This window comes from Astatotilapia calliptera, chromosome 14 (genome assembly GCF_964374335.1).
Source record: "Astatotilapia calliptera chromosome 14, fAstCal68.1, whole genome shotgun sequence".
Taxonomy (NCBI): domain Eukaryota; kingdom Metazoa; phylum Chordata; class Actinopteri; order Cichliformes; family Cichlidae; genus Astatotilapia; species Astatotilapia calliptera.
In genome coordinates, this window is record NC_137435.1 from 10999781 (window position 1) to 11014085 (window position 14305).

Consider the following 14305-nt stretch of genomic DNA (forward strand, 5'->3'; position numbering starts at 1 on the left):
GATGACATCAGGATTTTCACTCTAATCTGATTGCAGGGGCTAAGCTGACCCCTCTTGGTTTTAATACAATGGCTGTTTTGATTTATTTTTAGGGACCTTCCTGGCAACTAATTTACTAGTTGTCTAAATTAGTCAAACAACTTTTCTTGTGAAAACCCTGGAGATGGTTAAACAACAAAACCAAAAAAAGAAAAAAAAAAACAACAACAACAAGAGAGCTGTTAAATAGCTAGAGAGAGAGAAAAGGGAGAAAAAATACCTTGTACCCAGATGTTCACAACCTGACTGCTGGTACCGATGTCATTCGTCACTTCGCAGTGATAGACTCCAGAATCATTGCGCTCCAATGGCCGAGTGAAAGCAAGGCTATTGTTTGAGATCTCAACACCCTCAGGCATCAAGCCATCCAACCTGTACACAAATTAAACATGACAGACAGACATTTCAGCGTGCTGTACAACAGAGAAAAAAGCCTGCAGGACTGGAAAAAAAAACATCACTACTTCATATTTAAGATAAATCATTTTCGATGTACAACTGAAAAAGGCTATTCAAGACTTGCGATGACATCACTGCGCTGTTGGTCCAGTTTTCCTGGTGCAACTATTATAAGATCACATGATAATCTGAGCTGCCTGCTCTGCCATCAGTTGAGAGGAAAAAGCTTTCTGCATGAACACAAGGTCTGGCCCAAAAGAGGTTGGCTGTCTAGACTTTACTGAGGCTGTCAGCCCAAATGAGAGCATAGTCCTTGTTTTCAAAGCAAGATGATGACAAAGAGCTGCCAATAGGCCAGCGCTGCTCTGATGCATGAACTGTTTGGAATCTTTTTATTTATAGCAGGGAGTCTTCCCGATGGGCGCAGCAGTGCATTCGACAGCTCCAGTGTCCAGGCCCGAAAGTTATGCTGGAGGTAATTTATAGACTGAGGCTTCTTCACTTCATTGCTTCACTGAGGTTTGTTTAAACCCATCTTAGATATATGCAAATGAACCAAACAACAGCTGATCAGTCCCGTCGTAATTGCTAATGAAGCGTCCCTTGAGCCCAGTATTGGACGAGCTACTGATCAACTAAGCTAACACACAAGTTTCAGGGTACTTCCGTGTGAGTGAGATTTTACTTGATGACCCATAGAGAGTATTTACCCCTGGCTTCTATTATTTACATTTTTCAGTAGTGCAGATCATGAATATAAACTCCCGACTGCTTTAAGACAACAAAAGATTTTTCTCGGGTTTATGAGTTGACAAGTGCGTCGCTTTTACAGCACTCAAACTCTACTCAGCGCTGCAAAGGTTACAACAGCTGAGTCTAAGCAGTACCTGGCCTTGAATTCCTTAAGTCCAAATTTAGATCTATAGCTGGTGGTGCTGTGCAAACAAGATAACTCAGATGAAATGATTAATGCATTCTGTTTTGCAATAATGCTCTTGGATTGCCTTCAGCACTTTCCTTTCCAAATTAATCCCCTGCATGGGTACTGCAGTTTAGTTTATTCCACATTTAGTCAGTTTATCCATTTGAATTACAACTGAAAGAACTTGTAAGCTTTTCACAGTTTGCAAGTAACTGTGTTAATTATTGAGCTATTTGACTGACCAGTATAATAATGTGTGTGAGAGATATAATGCATTTTTTGTATTTCACATATCAGAGACTGTTGAGGCATACTGACCTGGTCCATGTGAACTGACGCGCAGCTGGGTTGGCCTTGGCTTCACAGTTTAATTTCACATTTGCTTGGCCAGCGTACCAATTTTTGCTAATTCCCATGATGGATACCGCTGGTGCAACTGTAAAACAAAATACAATAAAAAATCTTTAAAAATCACAATTTTACTGTACTTTTTTTTAACCTCCTCCTGCAGTCGGGTTGGTCACACTGACCATCATTTATTCTCTTTTTTTCTTTTTCAAGTTAAAAGACTTGGACTTCACAATCAGTCATTGTGATCCCTGCAGCTTGATGACAAATGAGCTTTTCCGGAGGAAACAAAGCACGTATTATAAAGCACAGCAGCACACGACGACAAAGAAAAGGCTTTACAGGACTGTAACAGGGCACAGGATCTGTTGGTGAAAGCGAGCCAAGCGAACAAACAAATGATCCTGGGTTGGTGGAAAGTTCGAAAATGACAGACTCAGACAGCAGATGAACTGCAGCTAATAATACACTCTACTGCGTCGCCACGACAAAGGGGAAAAAAAAAAAATCAAGAAAGACGGGAGGATGCCTAAATGAAGCCCAGCACATGCCACTGTAATAAAACATGGCAAACACTGTCTTAGATATCCAATTTTTCATTTTGATTTCTCTGGAGGATAAATGAGGAACTCATTATTTCACACAAGAAGATGTCTTGGCCCACAATGTCCGCTGACCCTTTTCACACGGTTCAACGTTGAAATTGTGCTTCTTTTGCACTTAGAATCCCTTGCCTCTGCACTTGGTGTGATTTATTGAGCTGGGAAGCTCCTTTCTTCCCATATTAACCTTGATTTTTCTGCGTCTCCATCCGCTGCCCCCAGCAGCCCGAGTCTGCTACTTGAATTCCTGCTGAGGTCTGATCAATATTTCATAAAACACCTTCATTAGCCTGCACTCACACAGTCCAAACACAGAGTAACGTTACTGCTCGCCAAGGAAGTATGCATCAATGATTAGAACATTAAGACGACTCCTAAATTGCTCTTTTATAGGCGAGGAAGAAACATTTACTGAGCATGCTCATTGCAAATCAAGGCAGCAGCACGGGTTAATATTGATAAAATACACTGGTTGTTTTAGGGCTAAAAATATAGTGTTATAATAATGATGATTATTTTGTTCTATATTGTAAAAGCATTTCAGTGCAGTGGCTGCAGGATTATATTTGACACTTTTACCTCTACATACATTTTCAGCTGTGTTTGAGACTTTTGTTTTGTTTTAAAGACAGCTGATTTTTTAAAGTGATGATTAATAATTTTATTTATCTGTATTAGCAGCCTCAGTGTTGACATTAAAAACAAGGATGCAAAGATTTGATATGTGCATGCCAGATCAAAGTGGTAGATGTATCTCAGTATCAGCAACTAGTGTGAGAGATAACATAGCACGAAGGAAGCTATCAGCACTTTGGAGGGATTTCACACAGCTATACCAGCAGCTTTTCTTTATGTGTTGGGAGAATTTTTTTTTACTTAACTGAAATCTATGGTCATGTGAGTTGACACAACAGTGTTTTAGCGCCTCTTCCTCTTCCTTTAAACGTATTATGTTGAGTGATAGAGAAATTACACAAGGAGGACATTGGCTGAGTGTAATGCTTGTTCAGTAGATTTTATCGCTTTTATGGTAACATAATGTGTTGTACACAACTTTACTAATATTATTTCACTTCAGCTGACTCTTGGAAGCTCATGACATGTGTATGGTTTTGTGGCTGTAAATGACAGCAGCCTAAACATTCTCTCAGAGCTAAGACAAGACTATGATAATGTGCTTTAAATTTACCTTGAGCCTGTTTTTATCTGTTATTTTACTAATTAATACAGAATCAGTACATTTTATTAACTGCTACATTTTATTTAAACAAAGTTAGAAAACCAATGTTAATTTAAGCCTGCAAGGATGATTCCTTGGCTCTTCCTCAGCAGGAATACAGCCAATTAATTCAACACTGGTATTACAGCCACACTGTGTATCTGCAGTTAGCCAAAACTAAGGTATCTATATTGGAAGGTCTTATGTTTCATTACTTACACTGGACATTTAGCATGTAGGGTATACGAAACTCTGTCTGCAGGGCTGGGTGTCTCACCACACAGGTGAGTGTCTTCCCCTGGGCGGAGCTCCGTGGCTGCCACATGTAGCGCACATGTACGGTGGTGATGCCGTTTGCCTCATTCTGACTCTGCTTCTCAGATCGCCCGTACAGCTCCGTCTCCCAGAAAACCTCGGCTTCAGGAAGACCACGCTCTGCAATGCAGGTGGCCACCAGTGACTCATTGCCACCGTCCAGCAGAGCTGTGGGGCCTGCGGACACGTACACTTTTGGCTCCACTGTGTAAAGGGAGAGTGAAGAGAAGGAGGAGGGGGAAGAAATGACAGAACGGGGGAAAGATTACAAAATGAATATCGATCCCGTTGTGAACGAATATGAATAAATAATGCCCGGAGGCTTCAGTGTACTTAACTGCCAAAAGAGCACAGATTGACTTCTTCCATTTCACCTATATGCTTTAAAAATTAATGAACCACGCCATTCAATTATATGTACACATTTCTGTGGAGACTTCTTTATTGCTGTGTGTCAAAAATAAAGTATGTCTGAGTGAAGGTAATACAAAGCAGTAACCTCCATTAGTCCTGTTCTGTGAAAAGTGCATCAATACCTGAAGCAGGCATGGGACTTTGAAGAAAAACACTGTGCAGCCAACACTGTGCTGTGTTTATATTTGACTTTGTTGTACTGGAAGACGAGGAGCTGAGTTACCGTACTCTTCTCAGCACTTTAGAGGTGAAGTAATGATACACCACCTTCTTGAGAACGACTCAATGTTTAAACGCAACAAGGATTTTCTCAACAGAGAAACAAAACAGATCCATGTGAAGGGGACATGACTAGAATTCAACTCTCTACCTGTTGTGTAAAGCAGTAAAAACTGTTTGTCTTATTCTAATCTATCACAAAATAAACATATCACAAACCATTGCCTTATTCTTTGTCCCGCAGTGCACAATCTGAACCGTCTCCCCCCTAGCTGCCTCTTTTAAATGAAGACTAACAGCTGTTCCACTTACTACAGTGGTGACAGTTTTAAAGGTGGTGCACGGGGGCAAGCACTGCAAGGCGAGACCATCATCTTTAAGACACCTCAGACAGGCAGGAGTTCCAACAACAAATTCAAATAACTACCGGCACCGCCTTTTTCCAAAAATAACCTAGCGTCTCCTGTCCCGGGGTGGGGACGCTGCTCTTAGTCCTCTACCTCACATTATTCACTCCCTCCTCCCTGCCCCTCCTTGCAGGCCTCTGACTATAAACAGTAGCAGCTCTGTGTTCGGACGCGAGCTGGCTGAAGCATCAGAATACCTAAATCAGTCAGGGGTGTTAATTTGAAGTTGCTGTCAAAAAGGGAGGGGGACGCTTTGGATGAGTTGAAATCTGTTGGGGGAAAGGGTAACGATTTCCCTTCAGCAATCTGGCTGCTCTGGCTCTTTCCTGTCCACAAATGCAGACTAAACGCTGAGTGGAAAGCTCTATAAAGAAAAGGTTTAAAAGCATGGTCAATGGCCATGCACTTAAACACTGGAACATTTTTACGGTAAAATCTAGCATAAAAAAATAATAATTAGAAATATTAACTGTTTGAAGCAGTAGTTCGGGTATGGCAACAGACTGGAAAAAGCCATCTCTTTGCTGGGCTCTTTTCTCAAGAACAGAGTTGCAATTTGGGCCATATGAACAGTCAGAGGAGCTTAAACCTCTAAAGAGTTATCAGCAGGACCATTTATTAGTACACACTTACATCTTGCCAGTAATTTAGTGTGTTTTGTTTAAAAGACAGCCAATTATTTTTTCAGTAGTTTTCCTTTTGCCCTGCAAGTATCTGAAAACAATGGGTCATGTGTCAAAATTTCCTCCTTTGGTTCTTTCCGATTGTTTAATGTCGAGGACTTTTGGCTCACATAGCAAAGAACATTTCCTGTTGAACTGTTCCTTAAAAGCTTTGGCCCTTTTTATGAGTTGCTGTTGACACAAAGATAAAATGAAAGAACGTGAGAAAGCTAATACAATTATTGAGATTGTGCCTCACAGTACTGATACTATTCATAGCAAGTTTTGCATCACGATTGTGTGAGGTTTGAAATTAACCTGACGTCTCTTGCACCTGTTGATCATTATGAAGTTTGTCGTGACTTTGGTGCATTATTCATGGGCTTGAAAGTATCATTGATTTACTTTAGTCCACTTGAAAGGAACGAAAACGCAGTCATCTGTCTTCGCATAAACCTCAGAGTATAAACAGGAATCAAAACTGGGAATCTTAAGTTAACTTACAAACTGAAGCTGAAACTAAAACAACTTTGATTTACACTGGAAAACCAATATTATGTACACAATCGTATGCTGGATTAACCATGACGTTTTCTCCAGAAACCTTTGTTTTATTCAGAAATTCTTGTTTGCTGTGGTTGTTGTTCACATTGGACTTGTGACAGTGGGGCTGCATGATCAAAAGAGTGGCGGAGGAAACTGTAAAAGTCACCTCTAAACAAAGCAGAGATGAGGAAGGCACTCCTCTCTGAACCTGCTGACATTTGGTGTTGTAATCGTGATGTGCCTTCTCACAGAGAAATACCCTGTGAGATAATCTACATTCCACTTGACATGTATCATACTGCAAAGAATATACACCACACCCTAATTACGTCTGAAATGTAAAGTAGGACTAAGGATGTGCTTTTGTGTTTGAGTGTGGATATATGCATCCATATAAGACCCACCCACCCCCCCAAAAAACAAAAACAAAATATGCAAGAAGGTGTTCAGGGAAGACAGAAAGCTGTAACTGAACCCTGTGAGGTTCTAGACACCGTGGCTGTCACAGCAGCACTTAATGTACCGCTCATTAGACATCAGAGTCTCCTTCAGTCTCTGGAGGATGATGAGAACCTGCTGCTGCCTACACTGCAATCTCCTCCTCTCAGCAACGGCACCAATTTAGGGCTTGAAACATACGCTGACCAGAGGGAAAGTTCAGTGTTTCTGCTCCTCTGGAAAGTGAGGCTACAGTGAGAAACTTCTATGTAAAGGAACGTATGCTGCTTTCAATGTATGCTTTGTGTTTGGATAAAATAAGAACATACTAATGGGAAAACCCATTAAAATATAATACGGCTTTGTTTTGTTTATTTTATTTGGAAGCTCAGAAGGGATCCACAGGTAGTTTTCATTTTTAGTTTAGTGACCTGGCAAATAACCTTGCTTTGATTATCACTTAAGGACATAATGGACAAATGGTTAAAGGAGAGAAAACTATCAACAATCGTCACAGCCTTGAGGGAAAGAGGTGCAGACTGTAGTTGTAATCCAGCTTAGCAAAACGCAACTAAATGTCATGAGAGTCACCCTGTGTCACACCCTACAATTAAACTGTTGTTGCAAGCAACTAAGTTGCATTGAGCTGGGACACTCTGAACTTGCTGCATTATATTTATGTGCTTGCTGAATGAGAAGGTTTCCGTTTTGTGTCTTGCATGTAGGGCCTAAGTGACTTTACAGAGGATGCCATGGAAACTCTGTGAAACATTTGGATATAATGTTGTGAATATAAAAACAGTTACATTGGCTTTTCTTTTAAAGTAACAGTGGGGGAGGGAGATAGGTGGGACCACACCAAAGCAGCCTTTATGCAGCTTCAGATTCCTGCAGGGATTTAAATGTACATGGCATGTGTCCAGGCTGTAATTTAAATGTTAGGTTGCTTCAGGGAGCCGCTGTTTCCTCCAGGGCAGACACTGAGTGCTCACCTAGGCTTTGCTAAATCACAACAAACAATGACCTTCATTAAAAAGTGAGATTTAAGGACAATATGAAGAACCACTCAGTGAGGAAGTGAAGTGAGGAAGCAGTACTTTACCTAAAACATTAACATGGGTGGATGCTTGTGTATTGCCCAAAGGAAATGTAGCCACTTTGCAGGTGTAGGACCCGATATCCGTAAAGTCAACTCCTTCAAGGGTAATGGTGGCATCTCGTATTGAAGGGGAAACAAATGAGATACGTTTTTCATATTGTGAAGAATATGAGGTTCCAAACTCGGGATTAAATACCGCCAGGGTAATAGTGCCTGAAGGAAGACGACGCTCCCAGGAGCTCTGTGTGAAGCTGAGGCTGGGACCCACTTCTATTCGGCAGCCCAGTGTGATGTTCTTTCCCAGCACTGCATTCACTTTTTCAGGAACAACTACCTGGTTACTGCTCACACCTGCTGAGAGAAAAAACAGAGTTGGGATTCAGAAATACAAAAGACAGAGTTTCAGCTTATAATTAAAATGGGAAAAATGAATTTCTCATGACAATGTCACTTCATTGGATTAAGAGATTTTTTTTTAATTCTCTGGTGTGTAGCAGTGGAAGAAAATTGTCTGGGAAGTCACATAGATTCAATTTGCGTCTCCTCATCCAGTTTTTCAGTTGTAACAACACTGATATAGATGTACTATCACCACCAGACGATATTAAATTTGAAAAACAGTAGCTGAGATGAGCTAATTCAGGAAGATTTTTTTCTGGAGGATTGTGTCAACTCTCGGAAACAGAACATCAGCATATACTCACAAGGCATGTGGTATCTAACTGCACTACAACACATTTTTTTCCCCCACTTATGTGAGATGTTGGACCAATTTTCTAATGTTAGCAGTGTGCACCAAACATAATGGAGCAATATATCAGAACATTCTGAGTAGTTTTCCCAAGGTTACACTAACAGCCATTTGTTTCATTCATGTTTCTTCCTGTGGTTGAAAAGCAGAACAAATATCTTCTGGGTTCTGGGTTGCTCTTAACAAGCAACACACTCTCACCACAGGACACTCAGCCTGTCCCTTTTGCTAATTATCAGAGTACCTTTTAAACAAGCAAGAAAACAATTTACTGGAAGGAGATGAAACAAAGCAAGCCAGAGGATGGCTTCATTGCCTATTTTTATGAGGCCCTTAATTTGAATTAAGGCCCACCACAGTTTTTTTTTTTTAAATGCAACCCGTAAACTTGGCTTTGAACATTAATGACCATCTGAATACTGTAGACAGAAAAACGAATACAGTACCACAGCAAAAAGTTACAGTTTGGTGAAATGAATGGTTGTGTCTTCACATTTGTATCATATCTGTATGTGTCAAAAGATTTATCTTGAAAAAAAGATAGATTTGACAACCTTTTAACACATATGAGGACCAATATCTATTAAAAGAGGCGTATGCTAGGATTAGCCTAGTTGTACATCACAAACCAACCATAAGTGTGTAACCACTGCCTTATGCTGATGACACCATTGTGTTTCTTACAAAATAATAGACACAAACTTTACAACAAAAAACTAACAATATACTATTTATAAGCTACATAAAAATAACCTAAACAAATAAGTTTTACAGAAGGAGCTTTCTCTGCATTTGTCTGTAATTGGTGTTACTAATAGTATGTAGTTACTGCATCTGCAAGAGTGATAGAGTTCACCAGGCTCTAGTTAACGGTAATTTCAGAAATTGGTGGGCACGAGGCTCGTTGTGTGTCACAATGAGCCTCGTGCCCACCAACATTTTCTGTCATTTTCTGTAAACACGCCTTAATCAGAAAATGACATAATCAGCACTACTTAACACTCAGCTAAGTTTCATTTGCAGCTCAGCAGGCAAATGATAGGAGTCAAAAGTTTGGCACATTGTATACAAGTGTTTTACTGATGGGTGCCCCACACATTGTGCATTGTGCGTGGAGGGATAATGATAATACAATGGGTGCATGCAAGAATACTATGCTGCCCCAAAGAAGAACATCAGCCTATGGAGTACAGAGTACATGTGCCAACCCTACTGTGTACAGAACTAAGAACCAAAACAAAGAAATCCTCTTTCTCCTTTTTGAATTGATCAAACCATGACACCAACAATCAGAACTGGATATTTTTATTGCCAAAGATTCTCATCCCTATCACTTTACAGATCACTGCTGACAGGCATGCGGCTGTGTTTAAACAAAACAAACAAAAACATCTAGTTTGGTGGGAATGAATGCTGTATCTTGGAAAGGTAACCTGAAATAAGTCTTAAATTGCAGGTTTCTGGCTAGTGCTCTAAATGGAAAAAAATCCTTCCTGGTTTTTTTTTTTTTTCTAGAACAATCTCACCAATGAGTGATTGATTGACGCACGTTTACTCATTTTTCAGAGTCGTACAAAGACTTACAGCCCTGCTTCAGGTTGAAAAGCAGAATACATCCACCTTAAACTTTGTGAAAAAGTTGCATACATCAAACATAAAAAGGTGATTTTATTCAAAATAATCAAACAGTGTTTCTTGGGTTTCTTGACATGCTTGCAGAGTAAGTTATATTTGGGAGCCATAAAGTTCCACTTTGTCCGTTGTCTCGGATGTGTATGGAGTAAAGCTTATAAAAGTGGTCCACTGGCTGGTATTTTGAGTTGCTGGCATGAATGTGAGTGGTAAGCCACAGCAATGCTATCTTGGTTTCTGAGGAATACAGCCAATGAGGCTGAGGCTCCCCGTGCTCCATTACGTCCCCTGTAATTTCAGTGACTACACACATACACACACGGACAAACAGACACTGAGTTTCTCTCTTCCAAAATAAGAAATAAGTGTGTGAACATGTGTGCGAGTCGGGCATATACTTTGAATGGCTGCTCAGTCTTAAATGTATGTTGCATTGTGTTGTGAAGGTTCGTGCTGTACTGTCACATTTGGGCTTTCCTGAGTTTTTTTCTTCTTCCTCACACACATTTTCAAACCTTTCTGTGTGTGCAGACTGACCCAATACAGCTCTGCACTGCATCTAAACTTTTAACCTGAATTGTTTAGTCCAGGTGGCCTTATTTGCCATCTGCCTGAAAATGACATTTGGAAAAGTCACTCTGGGTCATTACTTCATTTCCCCACAAAAAAATTTCCCCTATAATGTGCTTTGCAGTGCATTTGTTGCCCTGTGTTTGCATTATTTCTATAGGAGTCCTCTGGATGCACTGGTGTGGGGGAGAATCAGGGTCAGAGCCACATTCTCCACTCCACAGTCATCTGAGCCATCACAACAGCTGTTTTCTTTTTTGTCACCTTACTAGTGCAACTCATTTGTTTGGCTTGACGAAAGAAAAAAAGACAAATGCTTGACAGAGAGATCAAGACCTACAACGTATCTATGACAGAAACAAGAATGTAGATGGCAGGCTGATAAAACCCCCTCCTGCAGCACACTTACATACTTGGCATGCGTGACATTGTACTGATGTATGCAGACACGTGTCTCTAACCCAACTTCTCTTCAACATGCTCCACATTCTGCTGCTACCTGACACGACACCCCAACTGCTACTGTAGGTAGTTTATCTGACTCGTGTCAGTTTTCAGGCCAGTCAAAGCACACAAAGAAACTAAACTCCATCTATGCCATGCTCTGTTTGTTTTGCAGTAGGCATTTGAAAATAAGAGGGAACGGGGTGGTGGTGGCAGTGCGTGTGTGGGGGAGGTGTTTAAAGAGGACTCCACCCTTACCATTAGGGGAGTAGAGACAGATGGCCTCTGCATGGGATACCTACAGCCAGGAGGAGAGTGGGGAAACTTGGCACTGCTAGCTGCAACCATGAAAAACACAACCAATGCTCACAAACTAGAGCGCTGTGATAAATTGTCTAAAATACGGCAGGCAACTAAATGTAAGCAATGTGTTAAAAAACAGTGTTATACAGTTTAAATCAAGAAAATAGAACGCAGAGCTGAGGCACAGCTCAGATGTGTCACTAAGTTTATTATTGGTTATCCATCTAAAAAGTACGGCTTATGAAATAAACATACAAACAAAACTTATCATGCCGTCCAACTTTATATGTTGTCACTGTTTTTGACGCTTTATAATCCAGTTGGTTCAGTTTAAATGTGACACCTTAGCCTGCAGATCACGAAGACCTGCAAAACCTAACTTGGCCAAAGAGAAACAGGCTGCACTTTTGCCCCCTTTTCTCTTCAGAAACCCGAGGAAAGAATGAACTCATGGGAAGAGTACGCTTGCTCTTTGAAGAAATGCCTCATATTTGTTTCTTTCCCTGCTGACATCACTAATTGCGACAAGCTGCTCGGAAGACGCGATGGTAAATCAAAACCTTCCTTTTTGCCTGGCAACACTCAAACAGTCCAAGTCGGCCACTAGACGAGCCAAAATCTCCACCTATCAGAGACCCGACCCAGCTCAGCCTTGACCTCCCCTGAGGAAGCAGTCTCGTGGCTTGAGATCCTCCCAATGAACCCTGCAGTCCGTTTCAGAGCAGTGTGAAACAAGAGGGATCCACAGCCAGCAACATTCATGAGCAGCAACAAAACAGACAATATGTCAGGTTCATGTAGACAAACTCCATGCATAGATTATCGTGTCAAACAGCACTCATGAGGAACTGATCTGAAGACCTCACAGGAGAAGAATGCAGACATAGGATCTGTGCAAGAGGGAGTGTGGTTTAAGACTAAAAGCAAGAGGAAACTGAGTTAAGCAGAGAATGAATACAACACAAAGCAAGAAAATAGGACAGCTATTCAGTAGAAGTTCAGCAGTGAAAACAGAAGAGTGAACAAACATCCTGATCTATGTCAGGTCATGAAAATGAATCTGAGCTGGGTCATTTTAACTTTTGACATGAGCTGATACTGGGTTTCTCTAAGTTGACATCTCACACTTATGATACTGATAAAGTAATGTTAGGCTGGCCTCCCCATTGCTTATTTTTAAAAATACTTTTTATTCCCTGGCTTACATCCTGGAGTGAGAGCTTAGATATTTAGTCTGCTGTACGGGAGATCGTGGCTCAAGAGTTGGGAGTTCGCCTTGTAATCGGAAGGTTGCTGGTTCGAGCCCCGGCTTGGACACTTCACCCGTTGCCTGCTGGTGGTGGTCAGAGGGCCTGGTGGCGCTAGTGTCCGGCAGCCTTTCCTCTGTCAGTGCGCCCCAGGGTGGCTGTGGCTGCAATGTAGCTTGCCATCACCAGTGTGTGAATGGGTGGATGACTGGATGTGTAAAGCGCTTTGGGGTCCTTAGGGGCTAGTAAAAGCACTATACAAATACAGGCCATTTACCATGTATTTTTCGCAATCCTGTAAATATATTTACTCTTGTGAGCTGGCATGTATATGAGTGTATATCTTATTTTATTGTTCATGTCCTGTACTTTGGTCAATGTTGTTGTTTTAAATGTGCTTTGTTTATTGTATTTAACCTTTATTTATACAGGTGGTTTTATTAAAACCTAATGTTTCATTTACAACAGAGCCCTGTTTCAATATGTTTGTACATATTGCAATTACAACAATAAAAGAAACAATAACATGGCTAAAAATTGTCTAATGTTTACATAGTTTATAAACATAAAGGAACATGACAAAATTCAACAAGTTCACATAATTGATCAAACCTGCAGTTTTATATACAGTCCAAAGACTGCGCATAAAAGATGGATGTTGCCATCTTAATTTTTATAAGACACAAGGCAATCTCAAGTTGAGCCTTTCCATCCTCACTTATGTGGTTTTTTGAAAGTGAACACAACTGGTAATGTGGAGATCTGACTGAAACAAAGTTACACAGTGGGCCTTCTTTTATCATCCTTTTTGACTCCAATGGAGATCATGAAATACAAAATTCAGTAAGCCTTGAAAGTAGTTACTGAGGTCATTAACTCATCAGGAAAATATTTACTGAGGTCAGAGAGCAAGGAAGCTGAGTGCAGGTTTGTGCTGAGTTGCCTACTGTTGCTTGCTCCTTGCCATTTGTAACATTTTCAGCTAAATTTAGGGATTCGGTCATTTTTGTGTTCTGTTTGTTGTGTTCTGTTTTTAATTAATATTTAACAAGCATCAAACTTTAAGGCATGTTTAGAACTACATATGAAACATCCATCCATCCATCCATCGTCATCCGCTTTATCCGAGGCCGGGTCGCGGGGGCAGCAGCCTAAGCAAAGAGGCCCAGACCTCCTTCTCCCCAGCCACCTCCTCCAGCTTATCCGGGGGAATACCAAGGCGTTCCCAGGCCAGCCGAGAGATATAATCTCTCCAGCGTGTCCTGGGTCTGCCCCGGGGCCTCCTCCTGGTGGGACATGCCTGGAACACCTCACCCAGGAGGCGCCCAGGGGGCATCCTTGTCAGCTGGCTCCTTTCGATGTGGAGGAGCAGCGGCTCTACTCTGAGCCCCTCCCGGATGGCCGAACCTCTCACCCTATCTCTAAGGGAGAGGCCAGCCACCCTTCGGAGGAAGCTCATTTCTGCCGCTTGTATCCGCGATCTCGTTCTTTCGGTCACTACCCACAGCTCGTGGCCATAGGTGAGGGTAGGGACGTAGATCGACCGGTAAATTGAGAGCTTCGCTTTTACACTCAGCTCCCTCTTCACCACAACGGACCGGTGCAGCGTCCGCATTACTGCAGCTGCAGCCCCAATCCGTCTGTCGATCTCCGGCTCCCTTCTCCCATCACTCGCGAACAAGACCCCGAGATACTTGAACTCCTCCACTTGGGGCAGGAACTCATCCCC

The 14305-nt window shown here is 41.5% G+C and overlaps 1 protein-coding gene across 2 annotated transcripts in view; it reads right to left on the reverse strand.

The window, feature by feature from the left end:
* The window catches only part of nectin3a (nectin cell adhesion molecule 3a), a 36298-nt gene that overhangs the window by 5993 nt on the left and 16000 nt on the right, over window positions 1-14305 (reverse strand). The window contains exons 2-5 of one of the 2 annotated variants that reach the window (XM_026192113.2): window positions 7633-7980; window positions 3749-4048; window positions 1679-1796; window positions 260-411 (exon numbers count right to left, since the gene is read on the reverse strand). In XM_026192113.2, coding sequence (XP_026047898.1) covers window positions 260-411; window positions 1679-1796; window positions 3749-4048; window positions 7633-7980 — 918 coding nt within the window. Of the gene's footprint in view, window positions 1-259; window positions 412-1678; window positions 1797-3748; window positions 4049-7632; window positions 7984-14305 lie in introns of both variants that reach the window. The other variant, XM_026192112.2, reaches the window with a different exon arrangement.